Below are 14600 nucleotides of genomic sequence, written 5' to 3'. Positions count from 1 at the left end.
GAGAAGATTAAAGTTTGAAATTGAATTTGTATCCAAACAAAAGTTATGGTCAGAATAAGTCTCCAATCTCCATTCATCGAATTGATGCAAAATTTTGCAGTCCTAACTTTTGGAACCATATGCACAAAAAGTTGCTTCCATAAGCTGTCCACTAATGCTACCAAGCCGCCCATGACCATCCCCGATGATGCACTGTCCTTATCCATGGTATAACTTTTATACTTTTTTTTTCTTTTGCTGGGCCTCTTCTTGACTTGGCTGATAAAAAAAGTTACTTTCTTGGAAAGAAAAAGAAAATTGCTCTTTTTATTAAAACAAGGTACTCTAATATCAGTAACTGATTGTCCTGAAGAGAAAAATTGGTGCGCAACAATGTTCAGAGCCAGGACCCAAAGTTCAGGGCAAAGTTTCATGAGTCATGAACTATCTCACATCAAGATAGAGCCATTAGAAGCAGTAATGTAAGAATTTAATCCAGCAGCACCAAGGCTTCTATTAATCTAACAAATATTACAATTGTTAAAATTATGAACATTGATGTTAACATTAACAGACAGATACAGGAACTATTTCAGCTATTAAGCCAGTCCAAACTATAACATTTTTCTGCAACTTGAACATGAAGGTGTGGCATGTCCTTCTCCACATTTCTCCAGTGCCCAGAAATTTCATCATCACAGATAACTCGGCGTAGTGACTTCAAGTTCGACAAAGCAGATGATGTTGGTAGATTCACGATCTGCAAACACTCACTCATGTCTATCTTTTCCAGGCTTGCTAATTTACATATTTCCCTAGGTAGATACCTCAAGTTAACGCATTGTGAAATATCAAGGCATTTTAACCCCGTTAGCTCGCCAATGCTAGGAGGGAGCATCTTAAGTTCTGGACAAGCATACAGCCTAAGTATCTGTAGTTTCTTCATCATACCCAAATCAGTAGGCAATTCACATAATCGGTGGCAGTTGGTTATGCTCAGACTTTGGAGTGAATTCACCTTACAAATGCTTAAGGGCAGCTTAATCAAATCATCACAATGATCAATTATGACCTCTGATAGACGAGGAAAGATATGTGGCAGGTCTAGCACTGATGGATCAAAGCTGTTATTAACCTTGCAGAGAACCATAGATATTTTCCGCAAGTTCCTCAAGGGAACAGTGGCGTTGGATAATTGAGGAACAGACACTTTTTCAAGCCACAGGCTCCGCAAATTTGCCAGATTAGTAAAAACTGAAAAATTCTGAAGCGTTGCCTCAGTCGTACCATGGTTTATTACAATAAGTGCCCTAAGCCTGGGCATATCATCTATGAAAGGAGGCAAGAAGTATTCATAGGAGGAAAAATTCAGTATGAGTACTTCAGCCTTAGGGAACTCCATGCGGAACCAGTCCATTTCGCTCATTTCTCCTGTCAAGTGATGAAATTTAAAACATAGTAAGCAATGACAGAAGGACAACAAAATATACAGCTAAAGCAATACTAAGTTTCAGGCACTTGTACAAAATTATTTAATGCAAAGCAATTAGAAAAAGTGATCATGAATCCATGATACCTGTATGAACTGAAACAATCCGAGCCTTGAATGGCTGATCTGAATTTCTTTCCCAATCTCTTGGAAGTTCTCTATCTCTTCTAGGCATAAGTATCCGCTTCCTTTCATTCACTTCCCCACGATTGCTTAGATGAAGAGCAAGGTCTCTCAACACATCATGCTGAGTAACACAGATTTCATAGTTACTACAGTAAGCATCTCCAGCCCTGTCCAATTCAATTCAGAGAACAAAATCAGCTATCTCAACTAAGTAAAACCACCCCAATTAAGTTACCGAGAAATAAAGAGTCCTGAGTAACATACCGAGCATCTTTTACCAGAGTGACTAGGTTCTTATCAGAAAGCTCGGTAAGAATGGCAAAAGCTTCTTCCTCTTCAATATCATGGATCTCAACCCACATATTTATGAGAACATCTAGGGGAATTTTCATATCTTCTGGAAATGATCCCAAATCCAAGAAACATTCCTTAACCGTTTCGTTCAAGTACTCCACGCTGATTGCCATCCGCTCCACTAATTTGTTTTCGTGAGACTCGCAGATCGGTTCTCCTCGTAATAACCTTTTCTTTGCACTAGCCCAATACATTTCAGGTTTGTCTCGCAACGAAGCTCCAATCACTTTAAGTGCCAAAGGAAGTCCTTTACATTCATCAACAATCTGTCAAATCCAAAAGTTCACAAACATCAGCAAAAAAGAAACTAACCAGCTTACCTATAGACTATTAATCCTTTAAATTCATTATTACCTGCTTGACCAAAGTCTCATTGGCAGTAGGAGGAATCGATTTTTGCCCGAAAGCAGAGTGACAAAACAGGGACATTGATTCATCTTCCCTCAACAACTCAACTTCATAAACTTCATTAACAACACTTGTTGGGAACTTAAATCTCGAAACTACCAGAGTTTTATATGTTGGTATCCTGAAAATTAGTTGTTCAAGTACGGACGACGACCAGACATCATCCAAAACAACCAGAGCTCGCGGTCCACTTCCCCACTCAGACAGGAACTTCCCTTGTGGAACAAACAGGTTATTAGGATAACCCATCGCCTCGTTGGCTGTAATGAATCCCCATATTTTTGCCCTCAATTGTTCCAGATCCGGTGATTGTGATACAGTTAGAAAGCAAATTCTGTTGTTGAAGTAACCTTAAAAAGACAAAAACAGAAGTGGTTAGTACTTTCATAATCGACCATTAACAACCAAAAAAGACCTGTTGGATCACTTACTTCGAACTTGATTATCTCTACAAATTTCATTAGCCAAAGTAGTTTTCCCTGATCCTCCAATGCCCCAAATTCCAACAACGTTTAAATCATCCATTCCAAGTATCATATTTTTCACCTTACTTTTTCCCAAATCCAAACCAACTCCACCCAAAGTTCCCAAGCTAGCCTCCCCTTCAACTTCCATTCTCTTAACCGCTTCTTCAACCCACCCTCCCGCCCCATTCTTCATCCAATTAAGCCGCTGCTCCAAGCGACTTTCCAACCGGTCGAACCGCTCCATCGTTTCGAACCGCATGTGGTGCACGTCAGCTAACAAGTGCGCCTGCATCGGCCCGTTAATGAAACTCTCGACTTGTTTCTCTAACTTCTCCATCTTCTTTGCCAGTTGGACGTGTCTGTACACGTTCCATCGGCCGGCAGTGAGGACTTCGCGGGCCAATTCGATGCCGCCACGTAAGGTCTCGGAGAAGCGATTGAGTTGATATTGACGAAAGGGGGAGAGTTCAACGCCGGAGAATTTGATTTCTTCGATGATAGGAAGGAGTTCTCGGATGCTTGCGATGAGATTGTCCGCACTGGATTTGCAGAGGCAGGCTTTGCTTGAGATGGCTATTAACTGTTTAAGAAGCTCCGTTCCGATTTCTCCAGCGAAAAAATCGCTATACCCCATCGTCGGTTGGTTGGTATAATCGGCGGGAAGCGTTTGGTGAGAGAGGGAGCAATGAGCTAAAATCCTAAATGGCGGGCGCAAACTCAACTGATGTTCTGTTCTGGTGGCTTTAGTCGTCGTTCCTGTCTTAAAAAGGTAGAATTTATATTAAAAAATTAATTTATTTTTTAGATTATTAAAAAAAAAATTTTTAATAGGAAAATGCAAAATTTTTTTAATTTTTAAAGCAAAAACTCTTCTTTTTCTTTTTTTCTTCCTATAAAAAAAAATAGAGATCTTCAAAAATAAAAAATCTAAATGAGAAAATTCGAAAATTTTAAACATTTGATTATTGAGTTGAGAATTATTTTTACGAAAAATTGGTGAAGTGTTGATATCTTCAAAATAGAAACATCTTATATCCAAAAACAAAAAGATTCTAGAGAATTTTTTTTTTTTATAAAAGCTTTCTTTTTCAATATTAGCTCTTTCAGGTCAAAAGTTCTATTTTCGAATTTTTTATATTAAACTATAAAAAACATTAAACAATAGTTGCAATTTAGGGAAAAGAGTGAACTAGGGTGGCTACTTGCCAGATGGTAACAGTATGGGGAATTTTATTATAATAAATAAAAAATTTATCATGCCAAGTATTTTGAAAAATCTTTTAATTTTATTTTAAAATGAGAACAGGACGCTCCTTTCTCTTTTTTTTTTTATTTATTATTTATTATTTTATTACACGCAATGCGCAAAGGCTGAATTGAAGGGTGGTGCTTCTCTTAGCTTATTTTATAAGTGATAATATCCCTCGTTACATGGAAATTAAAGCCATGTTAAAGAGAAATTAGTACTATCTCACTCTCGCTATGAAAAAAATAATAATAATTCAATGTCAAGATTTGAAATAATCAAATACAATTAGGTTAAATTCATAATTTAAATGTAAAATTTTCAATTTTTTTATCATTAAATTAACATCTCATTGATTAGTATATATTGTTTTTATATTTTAATTTAACTATATTAAACAAATTTAAAAAAATTTAATTTAATTCCTTTGTTCAAAGTCCAAAGATAAGATTTACATAAAAGTACAAAATTTTTGATTTGATGTGAATTTATGAAATTAACTTTCTTTTAGAGAGGAAATTGATCGCTTGTCTTGACATTTTTGTACCAATCTCATGCGAGTTGTAGACTAAAAATTACTCGAAATCATATGGTCCCAACCCCCAATAACAAAACAATTAGCGTAACAAAAAGGGTGAATGATGTAATTGAAAAAGATGCAAAGAAACCTTTTTTTTTTTCTTTCTATCTTTTGTTTATAAGACAAAGACAAAGTCGTGTTTGCAGAAGATACAATGCGTTGTGGCGAATATTGAATGGCTATTATTGAAAAAGTGGACAAACGCTATCGAGTGCTTTCGACCATTTGGAAGCGTCGTTGACCAGCGAAATGGCGATCGTGCCCTTGTTCCAATTTTGAATAGACAGCTTGCCGGGTCAACATTGTATACTCGTCAACTTACACTAACAAAAAGAAAACCAGTACTCTAAATTAGCTTCATGAGCAGTGGTAAGCACTAATAGATTTAAATGATTGAAATTAATTGAAATATAGTAATTTGATTTGCTTTATTCAATTTTAACATTAATTTATTAAAAAATAATTTATTCAATTAATTCAATCTATTTTCAAAATTGATAATTAAATAAATCGTACACCAATGTTATCAATTTTCAAAAATTTATTTGCTTCCTATTAGGGACGAGATTAGAAGGGACAAACAAGATCACGGAATCTCAAAATTTTTTATTTTTTTATTCTACAATGATCAATTATTTTTATTTTTTTAAAATTTATTGTATAATCTCTCTTTTATCAAATTTTTAGCTTTGCCTCTGCTCCCTAAACTGATCATTACTTCAGTTTCAGTAGCCTAAAAATGGCCTTAAAAACATTCCTCAGCTGTGGAATGTAAAAGCCTTAGCCATGAAGGAAATTTTGGGCATTGCTAGCTTGCTGTGAATAATGGGTTGATACGTAGCTGGTAAATGACAAAGCTGAAATTTTTTTTTTCTGGGGAAAGTGATTTGAGTGAAATATTGTGCATTGACTTTGACTTGGTCTTTGCTGATGCTTGGTTTCGGTATTATCGTTCGTTCAAAGTTCACAGAATCAAGTTTATAGTGATGATTCACCAATATTCTGAGTATTAATGTAACCAATGACGATTCATGTACAAACGTCGAATGCCAAATCTTGGAGCTATTATTTTTCTTTTTTCTTTTTTTTAATATTGTTTTAAAGAGTCATCATAGCTTAATTAGAAGAAGAGTTCTGTCCGTACTATTACGTAATAAGCTATTCTTTGACTCTTTGAGGTGAAGCTACAAATCAAATGTAAAAAATTATATTAGGTATGTTAAGAGCGGACAATCATAGCTTTTGAAATTTGAAATTTGAGAAAAAATTATATTTTTTAAAATGATTAATTTATTAAAATTTTAAATTAATCATTCAAAGAAATACGTTTTTTTTTTTTTTAATTTCAAGGATTATGATTTTCAATTCTTGACATATTAACATAAATTTTAATAAATTATGATTAAAAAAGATATGATTTTTTCTCAAATTTCAAAGATTATTGTTGCTAATTCTTGATATACCAACATAATTATTTACGTTTGATTTATCTCTTCGATTCAAAGGGTCAACGAATAGTATATTAAAATCAATTTCAAAATTAAAGATTTTAAATTTTAATCATACTAAAAATAATATATATATATATATATAGTATAGGAAATTAACCCATGACTGGGTTGAGATTGAGCTTGCTGGGGTGTATATAAGTCTTAAAGCGTGAATCATACCGAGTGACTGACCAATAACACAATTTAAATCCCAAATGAGTACGTAAATTTTAACTCTCTCAATCTGATTTCATCAATTTTCAACATTTTAAGCTACGCATAGTATACTAAGACTTTTTTTTTTTTGGTGTTGCAAATTGGATTACGCTACCGACAGCTAGCTGTTGACAGCAGTAGCTCACGTAAGTGCAGATATGAGCTAAATTAATACATAGACTATCTCAACAAATGCAGCATAATGCGGTCACGACCAGGTCCAAGTAGCGGCAGAGGGCCAACCTCAATCACCGGGGCTCATTGAATTTTGACTTGCCCATTTTGTTGCTTGCCTTTTGTCTCCAGTTATTGCAACTTAAATCGCCCTCTCCTCTGATTTTTCACACAACGACTATTTAAATAACATTTGCATTTGCTTTCCTAAATCGTTAACAGATCAATAAAATATATTCTAGATTTTATCTAGCAGCCCATTTACTTGAGCAAGGTGGTTTCATCTTTGCCATTGTCGAATAAATAACACTAAAAATTGTAAAAAAATTTGTACTTTTACAAAACTTACACATTTGTCATCTCTTCCCCGCATCATGCCGTAGTTGGCTTTGCTTTTTAAAAATACTGGTGTGCCGTCCCGCACTTCGTCGCGATTTTTTTATTTTATAACACAGTTGAAAGAATAATTTTTAATTAATATAACATAAATATAAGTTATTAAAAATAATAAAGCTGTAAGTAGATAGAACAAAAAATAAATATAGAACTTAATTACAAAAATTCTTAGTTTATCATTTGTTTGTCATCTTAAGAATCTTTAGATTTTAATTTTTTAATGCATTCATTTCGAATTCTCAACAAAAATTCAAGTTACATAAATATATAAAAAATTTGGCATTAGAAGTACCTGAAGAAAATAAAATATCTGCTAAACACATTAATTACAAAATTCACAATAAGATTGAACTGCCACCTGCCAAGAAAAAAGAAATAATCATAAGCTAACCATTATAGGATGCTTTTTTTTATTTTTTTATTTTTAGTTGTAGTTCAAAAGCATGATTTCCTCAATCCAAACTCCTTTATATTTAAATGTAATCATGTCCACAATCTAAGGAAAATTTTCCAATTGTCAATTAATTATTTGGGTATCACCTATTGTCTGAGAATAAAAGGATAAATAATTTACTTTAAAAATTGAAAGTCCAATAAATATAAAAATTTCAAAGAGAGTAAATCATAGTAAAAATCATAAAATTATGTTCCATAAAAGTGCAATCAATATTTACTTGCATTTAGCTATAATATTTGGTTAAAGCACTGTACACTCTAAATTTCTACTATAACAGTAATGAATTAAGCATCAAATCAAAATATTAAAATAGAAAAAAAATAAAAATTATTAAAATAGAAAACAAAAAAAAAAGAAATATTTGCTCATCCTTATTTTGTTTATGTAGGACATGTTGCATATTAAATCTGTAAAGCAAACTCTCATCCCCTATTATGACCAAATCCCACTAACCTAAATATCTCACAAACCAAAATCTCATACCCTAAACACACCTAACAAACAATAAATAAATAAATTGTCAATATTAAAAGTCTCAATAATCTCAAATTTGACAATCTCATTTTTTTATTAATTAAATAAAAATAAAAATAATTATATGTTATTAGTGTTAGGAATGTGGGGTCCATTCCCGTCGATTTTCAGCAATTAAAAGGCCCAAAGCCTTTTCTGTTTGACCAAGGAATAAAAAGCCCTAAATAATAAAGAAGTGGGGGCTGTTTAGGCATGAAAAAATGGTGGTACTGAAAAGGAAAGAAAAGAGCCAGAAAAGGATGAGAAAAAAGAAAAAAGAGAGAAGAGAGAATAATCAATTGAACAAAAGTCAATTTATGATTTGATTGAGTTAAAATTTTATTAATAGATTCATGATTTAGTGTTTTACATTTTGAATGGTGGTGATCGAATTTGAAGTTTTCTATGAACAAATCTAAAATATATTTGTTAAGTCACCTATTTGATGATATTTCTTCAATTGTCTCTTTAATTGTTGATTAACTCTAATTTTAGCTAAAGAAAAATTTTTTACATTCATTATTTGATAATGAAGATTTTTTTTGTAGTTCGTAATTTTTTTTCTCTATACTAAAGAGATTTTCACGTAAATCGTTATGTGTTTTTTATTTTTTCTATATTATTAATTGTTGATTGTTGTCTATTTATTATGGGTTTATTGCAATATATTACTTCAACATTGTTGTGTTTGTCACTTCAAGTCCAACAAATAATCTCAGTGTGAGAGTTATTTTGAAATATCGAAATAGAAGTAATCTAAGACATAAGTAAATTTATTTGAGATCATGAAGGGTGATACAAGTTTTATGATAAAATTTATAGCATCAAATTATTTAATTTGAAAGTTTATGATGGAGGATTATTTATATTGTAAAAATTTGTATAAGCCTGTATTAAACGATTCAACTAAGTCACATATAGGAAGGATGAAAGTTAGAAGAAGCTAGGTAAAAAGACATTGGCTACAATAAAAAAATGGGTTGATATAAGCATATTTCATCATGTAATGCAAGAGACAGATGTCCACACTGTTTGAAAAAAATTGACAATATTGTATAAGAGAAAAATAAACATGAATAAAGTTATACTTATTAAAAAGCTTACAAATTTACAGTACAAGGATGGACAATCGATTATAGAGCACTTGAGTTATTTTCAAGATATATTCAATCGGATGACTACTATGGAGCTTAAGATGAATAATGAAATAAAGACATTGTTTCTTTTGGATTCATTGCTACACAGTTGGAATACTTTAGTTTAAATTAAACATCAAATCAAAATGTTAAAATAGAAAAAAATTTATTAAAATAGAAAACAAGAAAAAAAAAAGAAATATTTGCTCATCATTATTTTGTTCACGTAAGACATGTTGCATATTAAATTAGTAAAGCAAACTCTCATCTCCAATTAAGACCAAATCCCAGTAACCTAAATATCTTACAAACCAAAATCTCATACCCTAAACACACCCAACAAAAAAAAAATGTCAATATTAAAAGTCTCAATAATCTCAAATTTGATAATCTCATTTTATTTAATTGATTAAATAAAAATAAAAATAGTTATATATTATTAGTGTTAGGAATGTGGCGTCCATTCCCGTCGATTTAGAGCAATTAAAAGGCCAAAGCCTTTTATGTTTGACCAAGGAATAAAAAGCCCTAAATAATAAAGAAGTGGGGGCTATTTAGGCATGAAAAAGTGTTGGGGCTGAAAAGGAAAGAAAATAAGCCAAAAAGAATGAAAAAAAAAAAAGAGAGAATTATTAGTTGAACGAAAGTTGATTTATGGTTTGATTGAGCTAAAATTTTATCAATAGATTCATGATTCAGTGTTTTATATTCTGAACGGTGATATCGAATTTGAAGTTCTCTAGGAACAAATCTAAAGTACATTTGTTAGGTCACTTATTTTGTGAGATTTCTTCAATTGTCTCTTTAGTTATTGATTAACTCTAATTTTAGCTAGAGAAAAACTTTGTATATTTATTATTTGATAATGAAAATTTTTTTGGTAGTCCGTGATTTTTTTCCTCTACACTGAAAGATTTTTCACGTAAATCTTTGTATACTTTATTTTTTCTATATTATTGATTGTTGATTGTTGTATATTTATTATAGGTTTATTACAATATATTACTTCAGCATTATTGTGTTTGTCACTTCAAATCCAACAAATAATCTCAGAGTGAGAGTTATTTTAAAATATCGATATAGAAGTAATCCAAAACAGAAATAAATTTTATTTGAGATCATAGAGGGTGATACAAGTTTTATGATAAAATTGATAGTATCAAATTATTCAATTTGAAAGTCTATGATGGAGGATTATTTATATTGTAAAAATTTGTATGAGCATGTATTAGATGATTCAACTAAGTCAGTATATACGAAAGATGAAAGTTAAAAAAAAGCTAGGTAAAAAGACATTGACTACAATAAAAAAATGGGTTGATATAAGCATGTTTCATCATGTAATGCGAGAGACAGATGTCACACTATTTAAAAAAAATTGACAGCATTGTATAAGAGAAAAATAAACATGAATAAAGTTATACTTATTAAAAAGCTTGCAAATTTACAGTACAGGGATGGATAATCGATTATAGAACATTTGAGTTATTTTTAAGATATATTCAATCGGATGACTACTATGGAGCTTAAGATGAATAATGAAATAAAGGCATTGTTTCTTTTGGATTCATTGCTAGATAGTTGGAATACTTTAGTTATAATTATTTTTAATTTAGTTTCTGATTACAAGATGACATTAGAAAATGTAAAGGATAATATGCTTAATGAAGAAGTAAGGTGAAAAGATTCAAACTTTGGGAATCAAGCTCTTGTCATAGAGAACAAGTGTAAAAATATCGATAGAGGTCAGAACTCAAAAGGTCATAGTAAGTCTAAACATAAATCCAAGTTCAAAGATAAAGTAAAATACTACCATTGTGGTAAATTAGGTCATATAAAATGATACTGTAAAATCTTGAAGTAAGAATGAAAATATAAGAATGTAAGAGTTCAAATGATGGTAATATTACAGCAATGAGTTTAAATAGTGATTCTGTTATTTTGATTTGTACACATAGTAATTATAATCATGTTTGTGATCCCAATATTGAGTGGATGGTTGACACATGAGCGGTATATCATTGTATTTTTAAAATGGAGTTATTTATAACTTACAAAACAAAAAACTTTGATTGTACAAAGATAAAAAATAATAGTGTATCACAGATTATTGGAGTCAGTGATATTATTGTACAAACTAGTACGGGTTGTATGTTAGCTTTGATGGTGTTAGACATATTTCAGATATGAGAATAAACTTACTTGCTATTAATGTTTTTGATAAAGAGGCATATAAAAGTGAGTAAAAAATTTGACAGTGAAAACTTTTTAAAGGATTTATGGTAATTGCAAGTGAAAAACTATATTGCACAATGTATAAGACATAGAAGTAATTGAATGACAACCAAATAAATGTCGTTGAAAATGATGCTTCAACAAACTTGTGGCACAAAAGGTTGGCACACATGAACGATAAGGGGTTACAAGTTTTAGTAATGTAGTCTTTCATTTTCTTTATCAAAGTTATGTCTCTCGATTCAATTGATTATTGTTTGTTTGATAAGAATCATTGAGTTTTTTTTCATAAGCATTCTAAAAAAAAAAAAACATATTGGAATTGATTCATTATGATGTATGTGATTCCATTAAGGTTAAGTCATTAGGTGGTACCAAGTATTTTGTTACTTTTATTAATGATGCTTTACGTAAGACTTAGGTGTATATGTTAAAAAATAAAAGTCAAGTACTACAGTATTTTTAAAATTTTTTTATCATGGTGGAAAGGATGATAGAGTTACCTTTAAAGTGTATTGGAACTGATAATGATAGAGAATATATCTAAAAACTTTGAAGAATACTATTCAAAATATGAGATCAAGCATAAAATGACAGAACTTGAAATATTATAGTATAATGGTGTAGCTGAAAGGATAAACTGCACCGTTGTGAAAAAAGTTATACATATATTAAGGATGATAAAATTATTAAAGCCATTTTAGGATGAAACAGTCAACACATCTTGTTATTTGTTTAACAGATAATCATCAGTTCTTTCGGGCTTTGACATTCTAGAAAAAGTGTGGACAGAGAAAGATACTTCATATTTTCACTTGAAAGTTTTTTGGTGTAAAGCATTCACGCATATGTGAAAAGAGCAAAAAGTAAAGCTTGACAGTAAAGCCACATAATATGTATTTGTAGGATATGGTGATGAAATATTTGACTACAAGGTATTGTAAATACCCTATTTAGTCCATGGTCATTTATATTTTAAGATTAAACTTTAAATTTTTTAATTTATTTTTGGTATTATATTTAGTTTATAATCATTATTATTATTAAAAAAAGGGGGAGAAATAATTGTTTTGTTGAAATTTTAAAAGGGTTTAATTCTAATCGAGTTATTAAATTAAAAGTGTTTTAATTAAAAAAAGATTGTAAAAGATAATTGATTTGAGAGGTAAACTTGGATTAAAAATAGAATGTTAAAGTTGATTAGAAGATTTAAACCAAGAAAACTCCTTTTTCTTTTGTAATTAGGATTAGAGGCTTATAAAAATACCTTATTAAGATCAATTAGAAACAATCAAGAATCAATCAAAAAAATCAAAAGAGAAAGCAAAAAAAAGTAGAAAAATTAAGAGTTTTTTTATAGGTTTTTTTGGTATTTTGGGTTTAGATAATTAAGATTTTCTCTTGAAAGTTTTGTGTTGGGGGAAGAAGTTGAGAAGAAACTCAAAAGGAAGGATTCAACAAAAAGTTTTAACAGTAAAATTTTTGAGGATTTTGGGTATATATGTTTTACGTTTCAGTTTGTTTTTTGTTTAAATCATAAAAAAAGGCAATCACCACAGGCAATGGACGTTGGTGAAGCCATAAGTTGTTTTGTAGAGAAATAAAAAAAAAAAGAAGATAAAGCAGTGAAATAGCAAAAAAAGTAAAAAGAGACTAACCCAGTTTGAGGATCCAATCCAATAAAAAGCTCAAATCGTAACTGATTCCAATAACTAGCAACTTGCAGTGGGCAAGCACAATTACAAAGTTCCATGTACCTTGGAATCAATTGTAGCCCAATTTATTTGGTAATTTCTATTTTTTTCTTTTTTATTTGTATATTTATTTATGTTAATTAGTTGTTTCTCTTTCTTTTTTATGCATATTTAAAATAAATTTTTATAATAAATTCATAATTCTTACCAAATTATTGGAAGATTTTCATGAGTTTAAAAATTTTAAATTAAGTTTTTTCTAAACGATTGGAGAATTTCATAATGAAAATAAATTATCTTTAATCCTATCAAACGATTGGAGAATTCAAATCTTGAATTAAGTTTTACCAAACGATTGGAGCATTTAATATATTTTCTAAAAAATAAATTTTCAACCCTACCAAACTATTGGAGGATTCAAATTTTTGTTAAATCTTACTAAACTATAGGAAGATTTAATAACCTTTATTTTTAAAATAGGTTTTCAAATAAAAATTTTACCAAACAATTAAAAGATATGCATTGATATAAAATCCCACTAAACAATTTGAGGATTTTATTGTTTGCTTTCGAAAATGATTTCTTAGAAAATATGTTAACAAATTCGACGATTGAGCCTTTTCAGAATAAAACATGAATCTCCATGAATACTCATAAAGTGAGAAAATTATCTTAAATTGCTACAAAACAATTGGATTAACTTTAAGATAAATTTTCAATAATTAAATTACTTGGTAAAATTCAAAAATATTTTAAGGTTTAGAAAACATGAAATAAAACTGGTACCATTATTCAATGAGTATTGTGAGAGTGCTATAATATTTTTTACACATAATCATACTTTTGAACTTAGATCTGATTTCATGGATTAAAATTTACAATTTAAAGATACCTAAGTCAATGTTGGGATATCTCTTTAAAAAAGAATATATTCAGTTAGGTGGCCAATCACACCTTAAATAAAACAAGATTAGGGGTGACTCCTTTAAGTTATGTCTAGCTATAGATCTACGGATCTATACATTATAACAAGTATAAAATCCAATAAAGGGAAAGACAGTCAGAAGCAGAAATGTGGTTTTACACGAAAAAAAATCATAGCAGATCTTGAAAAAAATGAAAAGACTATATGAGTTACTATTAAGTGTGATGATTCAATATCAACAAAGGTTTCACTAAAAAAAGCCACGGATGATGAAAATGAATAAAAAATATAACTTAGGGATATGAATGAGTCAGGTACATTCAATTTTGAGTAGAAAGAGCAGTCATTTCTACTAAAAAATGTTCAGTAAAGTGAGCAATCTTCTTCACTAGAGAGTGTTAAGTAGAGGAAGCTACCTTTGGCATTAAGTAGTATAGAGTCTCAGCCTAAGAGATCTACCAAATAACACAGGTCATCTACCAGGTATCCAAATTCATATTTTATTTTAGTTACTAGTAAGAGGAAGCTAAAGAGTTTTCAAGATATACAGATTACTTTAGATAGAGAACATTGGCTAAAAGTAATGAAAAAATGGAGTTATTACAAAAAAATGATACATATCATCTTGTTAAACTTTCAAAAGAGAGGAAATTGTTGAAGAATAAATGGGTGTTCAAGCTGAAAAAATATGGTAATAAGCTACTGAGATACAAAG

At 30.2% G+C, this 14600-nt stretch overlaps 1 protein-coding gene across 1 annotated transcript; it reads right to left on the bottom strand.

The window, feature by feature from the left end:
* Positions 1-462: 462 nt before the first annotated feature.
* Positions 463-3572, bottom strand: LOC111312643 (putative disease resistance protein At4g33300). The gene is made up of 5 exons (XM_022913092.2): positions 2788-3572; positions 2303-2706; positions 1859-2214; positions 1556-1761; positions 463-1410 (listed from the first exon to the last, which is right to left on the bottom strand). The coding sequence occupies exons 1-5, from the start codon at positions 3455-3457 to the stop codon at positions 572-574; spliced, it is 2475 nt and encodes an 824-aa protein (XP_022768827.2). The 5' UTR covers positions 3458-3572; the 3' UTR covers positions 463-571.
* Between the last annotated feature and the right edge of the window lie 11028 nt (positions 3573-14600).

Source organism: Durio zibethinus, chromosome 1 (genome assembly GCF_047325235.1).
Source record: "Durio zibethinus cultivar Kanyao isolate XHJ-2024 chromosome 1, ASM4732523v1, whole genome shotgun sequence".
NCBI classification, from domain to species: domain Eukaryota; kingdom Viridiplantae; phylum Streptophyta; class Magnoliopsida; order Malvales; family Malvaceae; genus Durio; species Durio zibethinus.
Note: the sequence above shows the minus strand (reverse complement) of the source record. Positions and strands in the feature narration are given on the sequence as shown.

Excerpts from the sequence above, each read along its gene's own strand:
- LOC111312643 (XM_022913092.2), bottom strand. The coding sequence starts at position 3,457 with ATGGGGTATAGCGATTTTTTCGCTGGAGAAATCGGAACGGAGCTTCTT. Across the intron at positions 2,215-2,302 it reads ATGAGACTTTGGTCAAGCAG|ATTGTTGATGAATGTAAAGG; the intron begins GTAATAATGAAT and ends TGGATTTGACAG. Across the intron at positions 1,411-1,555 it reads GATTGTTTCAGTTCATACAG|GAGAAATGAGCGAAATGGAC; the intron begins GTATCATGGATT and ends ATCACTTGACAG.